Consider the following 6000-nt stretch of genomic DNA (forward strand, 5'->3'; position numbering starts at 1 on the left):
TTGCTCTTGAATTTCCCACGCTATACTAATAAAATTTTCTAAAGATAGAAAGCATAAACAGTGAAATTAGTGTCTATCAGTCATTTTCTTCAATATATGAGTGAATGATCCAAAAATTCCGATCGTCTACGTTTATTAAACAACTTATGAACAAGTATTTTCCTTAATTGAAAGAGACAATTCATACTAATAAAATAAGTAGGTACATTTTGTTGTGAGTTTAGTATTTCCATCACGTTTTCGTGTTATGATCTTCCATTGGACGTAATAAGGTTAGATGAACTTCATTCTGCACTCATTTCGTATGAAACGTTTTGGAAGTTGATGTTTCTCATTTCACCTTCTTCCGTTAACTCTGTTTTTTTCTTTCATTTTTTTAAATATCAGAGTACAATTAACGTTCCTTGGAACTAGTTTTTTGAGATTTACAAGTCACTGGATAAATTATTTTAATACTAGCATGCATTTTATAGTAACAACATTCGACAATTAGCATTATTTTCACGTTTATTGAAGACTGATATCTCTACTCGCTCATAAACAAATTTGTTGGCGTCAATGGGATAGATACATGAAAAATCCCATAAATCTTGTCAATTTTTACGAAAATTACCTTTATCCCATTTCGAGAATTCATTAAATACGGGATTCTCCCACAGGTTGGCATCATTGATCACAACTCACTACAAAATGTTCGCACTCTAGTTCACTTTAACATCGACGTCACTGTCTTGCACATTTCAACAACATTCTAATAAAATTAAACGGCGTGACAAACATCTTGACATTTGAAGGTGGCACTCCAAGTTCCTTTTAAATGCTGCTAGCAAAAGAGAGGCCAGCAGTATTGATACGTTTATTTTGTACACATCCACATCTGTCCTCTGCCACCTGATCGCGCTGTAGTTCGTCTGCTTAGCCATAACCACACCCCTTAGCACTCGGCAACATCGCGTCAGAGCTTGCTTTTTATTCGTTTAGCTGAAATGCCAAGATGTTTGTCACAGGCTTTAGTTACGAATACGATTGACTTCGGACAAATAAAATAGTATTTAGTCAGTATTAGATTTTCCTTATTTGAAACTGCCTGCTTATTGTCTAATACGATTTCCTTCTGTCTTTAGGTATTGCATGGCCTCTTGTAGCTATGGACGATTTTTGGCGCAATCTTGCTTATATTGTCCCTCTAACACTACCAGTTGACTCAACACGAAATATTGTTCTTCGTGGTTGGCATATGACGAATAAAGGCGTTTGGATTGGATATGTCACATGTGGAGCATTTTTCATTGTGTTTTATCTTCTCACTATATTTGTACTTAATGTGAAGAATAAATGAGTTTTCTTTCCACTTAGAGTAAATATGTTGATCTTCCTTTACCTGAATTTACGGTTTTTAGGTCCACTTACAGGTATAAAAAGAATAAACCTGTAATAAAGATAAAAGAGGTGATGGTAATATACAACCGGAATGTGAGATGGAGACATTTCTGAAGAGTAATTGTTTGAGTAAAAAATATTCATAGATAATAGAACTCTAATAGTAAATTAATGTATTAATTTTAGACTAAACATGGAGCATTATGTTATCTATTTTTTGTTCATAAAATCAACATTTGAATATTCACTCTAACGTAAAAGCATGTTAATACCTAGTATATTATTATTATTATTATTATTATTATTATTATTATTATTATTATTATTATTATTATTATTATTATTATTATTATTAAAATATAACACATTAACAGTTAAGAATACTCGATTATACAGGATGTTGAAATAAATAATTACCAATAAAGAATTAAACATCTATGGCATCGCAATTAATAATGATAAATCAGCAATTTTCAAGGTTTGTTATCAACATTAGTAACCTGGCAACACTTTAAGCGTATGAGCGTCACGTTAAGTACAAATGAACAATACGGTGCTGATGGCTTAGAGAATTGAATACAGTGTCTGGCTAGCTAAATTTAAATCTGTTATTATCGTGTGGATTACATTTAGATAGAAAAGTTCATATCGTCATTCAATTGTAAAGTACATACAAATTTTTAATACTTTCGCTCTTAGGCTTCTACACAAGGAGCATGTCAAAAAAAGGGTCCATTTTTTTCTCGGGCTTGGCAACACTGATGAAGTTGAGCATGCGCAGAGCGTGTCCTAGTATTCTTTACTTGTAACATCGTCCAAGACACAGAATCGTACATAGAATCGTCCGAGAGGAGTTGCGTACGGCCGAATATTAGTAAGATAAAATGGCTGCCGCAATACAAATCCCGCCAAATGTAAAGTGAGATCTGTCATACGATTTCTGAACGCCAGATATCGATCGGGAATTGTGTACAATTTACCGTAGGCCTAATGAGTGAAGGGAACGGGAGGCATTGAAGCAGAGAATTTCGGAAAGGATATTCAAATGTTCTTCAGCTTGGGGGTTTGGGTAAGGCTAACACCTCATCCTGTAAAAAAAGGTACTTGTTCAGAAACATTCACAAAAGCCTCGGACAAGGACTGATAACTTGCCACGACAGCAGCAAAAGAAAATGGACGTGAGATTTGGAACATGGAATATTAGAAGTCTTTATAGGGCAGACGCGTTAAAATCTGTAACGAGTGAGTTAGAGAAATACAGGATGGACTTAGTAGGAGTTCAGGAAGTTAGATGGGAAGGAAATGGATCTGAGAATTCCGGAAATTTTACGTTCTTTTACGGGGAAGGAAATAAAAATCATGAGTTAGGAACAGGGTTTTTCGTTCACAAACGAATATTACCAGCAATTAAACGGGTTGAATTTGTTACTGACAGACTTTCTTTTATTACTCTTAAGGGACGGTGGTGTGATATTATTGTTTTAAATGTACATGCTCCAACTGAAGATAAGGCTGACGATATAAAAGATAGTTTTTACGAAGAAGTGGAACGGATATTTGACCAACTCCCGCGATACCATATGAAGATTCTATTAGGGGATTTAAATGCGAAGGTAGGACGAGAGGATATTTTCAAACCGATTATAGGAACGAAAGTTTGCATAAGGAAAGTAATGACAACGGTGTTAGACTCGTGAACTTTGCAACATCCAAAAACCTAATCGTGAAGAGTACAAAATTCCCACATCGCGACGTTCATAAATACACTTGGACCTCACCAGACGGAAAAACACATAATGAAATTGATCACGTTTTAGTAGATAGAAGAAGACAATCTAGCATAATTGACGTCCGGTCGTTTACAGAGGCTGATTGTGACACTGATCACTACCTGGTATCAGCAATAATACGGGAGAGATTATCGTTGAATAAAGGTAATACTCAATGTCCGAAAACGAAGAGATTTAATTTAAAGAAATTAGAAGAGAGCCAGGTAAGAGAGGAATACCAGATTGAAGTTTCGAATAGATTCTCGGTTTTAGAAGACTCGGAGTGCACTAGTGTTGAGGATACTTGGATTGAAATTAGAGATAGCATTAAAAGTTCAGCAATAGAAAAATTGGGACACGCGGAAATACGTAGGAACAAACCATGGTTCGACCAAGAATGCATTAAACTAGCAGAGAAGAGAAAACAGGCAAAATTACGGTGGCTACAAAATCCGAATGAAATAACTACACATAATTTCGCAGATATCAGGCGGGAAACTTCCAAAACTTTTAGAACAAAGAAACGGGATTTTTTGAAATCTAAAATTAAGGAACTTGAAGATAATAGTAAAAATAAAAATATTCGGGACATGTATAAGGGGATCAGCGAATTTAAGAAAGGCTATCAACCTCGTGCTTATATATTAAAGAAATCTGACGGAACAGTTCTCACTGATACGGATAGCCTCTTAAATAGATGGAAATATTTCTTTGACGATTTGCTGAACACGCAGCCAAAAACTAATGTGCGTGGAGAAAAGGAGATACACACCGCAGAACCGTATATTCCAGAACCCAAACGAATAGAAGTGGAAGCCGCTATAAAGAAATTAAAGAAACACAAATCTCCGGGTGTAGATGAAATTCCGGCTGAGTTAATTTTAGCTGGAGGCGAAAAATTGTGGAACAAGATACACAAACTCATTCTCCTTATCTGGAACAAGGAAGAATTGCCACAAGAGTGGAAAGAGTCAATCATTGTTCCAATTCACAAGAAAGGCGACAAAACTGACTGTAATAATTATCAAGGCAATTCTCTTCTGTCAACATCCTATAAAATCCTTTCAAATATTCTGTTAGCAAGATTGACCCCATACGCAGATGAAATTATTGGAGATTATCAGTGCGGATTTAGACGAAATCGATCAACTATCGACCAAATATTTACCAAAAATTTTCGTCCACGAGCTTCCACGTCGAAAATGGCCTGAAACAAGGAGATGCGTTTTCGCCATTATTATTTAACTTTGTGCTGGAATACGCCATAAGGAAAATCAAAGATAGCAACCAGGGCCTAGAGTTGAACGGCATTCACCAGGTTATGGCATATGCTGATGATGTAAATTTAATAGGGAATGATAGGAGAACAGTAGAAATAAATGCAGAGATCTTATTAAATGCTTGCAGGGACATGGGTTTAGAAGTAAATGCAGAGAAAACTAAATACATGGAAGTGCGTCGGGACCGTAATACGGCAAATTGTGGAGGCGTTAAAATATTAAATAATACTTTTGATAAAGTAGATACTTTCAAATATTTAGGATCAATATTAACAGACGAAAATCATATTCACGAAGAAATTAAATGTCGACTAAAAGCAGGGAATTCGTGTTACTATTCGGTTCAAAATCTTGTCGTCGCGAATTCTGTCGAGGAATTTGAAGCTTAAAATATATAAAACGATAATCATGCCTGTTGTTCTGTATGGTTGCGAAACATGGTCTCTTACTCTGAGGGAAGAACATAGACTGAAAGTATTTGAGAACAGGATCCTGAGACGAATATTCGGACCCAAGAGGAACGGGAATGGGGAATGGCGAAAGCTTCATAACGAGGAACTACATAGTTTATACGGTTTACCCAACATTGTTAGGGTCGTCAAGTCTAGGAGGCTTAGGTGGGCAGGTCATGTAGCTAGAATGGAAGAAAGAAGAAGTGCTTTCAAAGTCTTGACTGGTAGACCCATAGGAAAACGACCATTAGGAAGACCTAGGCGCAGATGGGAGGATAATATTAAGATGGATCTCGCAGAAATAGGAATACAAAGTAGAAACTGGATGCAATTAGCTAAGGATAGAAGTCAGTGGAGAGCTATTGTGAACGCGGCACTGAACCTCCGGGTTCCATAGGCCATAGAGTTAGTTAGTTAGTTATTCAAATGTTCATGATGACGATCGCAGCGGAAGGTCTAGTGTCCAGACGAAAGATTGATGGAACAGGTTAACGAGAAAGTATGATCCAATCGACGGTTCACAGTAACTGAACTCGCCAAAGAGTTTCCAGAAGTGCATCGAACAGACAAGCTGAGTCACCACGAACTGTGTACGAGGTGGGTGCCTTAAATGCTGACACATGCTCACAAAGAACAAAAAATGATAGCTGCACGTGATTTTTTCGGCTTGCTGGGGAAGGATGAAATTGATCTCTTTTCTCATATAGTGACGGGGGATTAAAGCCTAAATATCGTACGTCATTAGGGATGCGCACGAGACAAGATTTGTGGCTGTCTCGACTCGAAAATGTGCTGTAAAAATGATGTCTCGACTCGAAAAATGTATATTTCTCTATTGGAAGAGCCGTGTCTCGACTCGAATTTTGTCAGGAAAATCCTGTCTCGACTCGTCTCGTGCGCATCCCTATACGTCATTGGGGAGTAGAAGCAGCAGTCAATAAAATGCAGCACTCTGCTTCTCCTAAAGCGAAGAAATTCAAGGAAACACCATCAGTTCACAAAATCATGACAACCGTGTTTTCAGCAATTCTTGGAATCAAGACGAGCAATTACAGCAGGTGCGTAATGCCAAATACTGCCATTGCCGACCTTGCCCCCAGTGATTTCTTTTTCTTTTCA

The 6000-nt window shown here is 37.0% G+C and overlaps 1 protein-coding gene across 2 annotated transcripts in view; it reads left to right on the plus strand.

Moving 5' to 3' along the window:
* Positions 1 to 1351, plus strand: part of LOC145667069 (ABC transporter G family member 20-like) — an 88010-nt gene extending 86659 nt beyond the window's left edge. For both annotated transcript variants that reach the window (XR_014127859.1, XM_081734768.1), the window contains exon 17: positions 1125 to 1351. Coding sequence is in view for 1 of the 2 variants with exons in the window: in XM_081734768.1 (XP_081590894.1) it covers positions 1125 to 1339 (215 nt within the window). In the remaining variant the exon portion in view is untranslated. The remainder of the gene's footprint in view (positions 1 to 1124) is intronic.
* The last annotated feature ends 4649 nt before the right edge of the window (positions 1352 to 6000 follow it).

Source organism: Thermobia domestica, chromosome 12 (assembly GCF_964235325.1).
Source record: "Thermobia domestica chromosome 12, izTheDome1.hap1.1, whole genome shotgun sequence".
NCBI classification, from domain to species: domain Eukaryota; kingdom Metazoa; phylum Arthropoda; class Insecta; order Zygentoma; family Lepismatidae; genus Thermobia; species Thermobia domestica.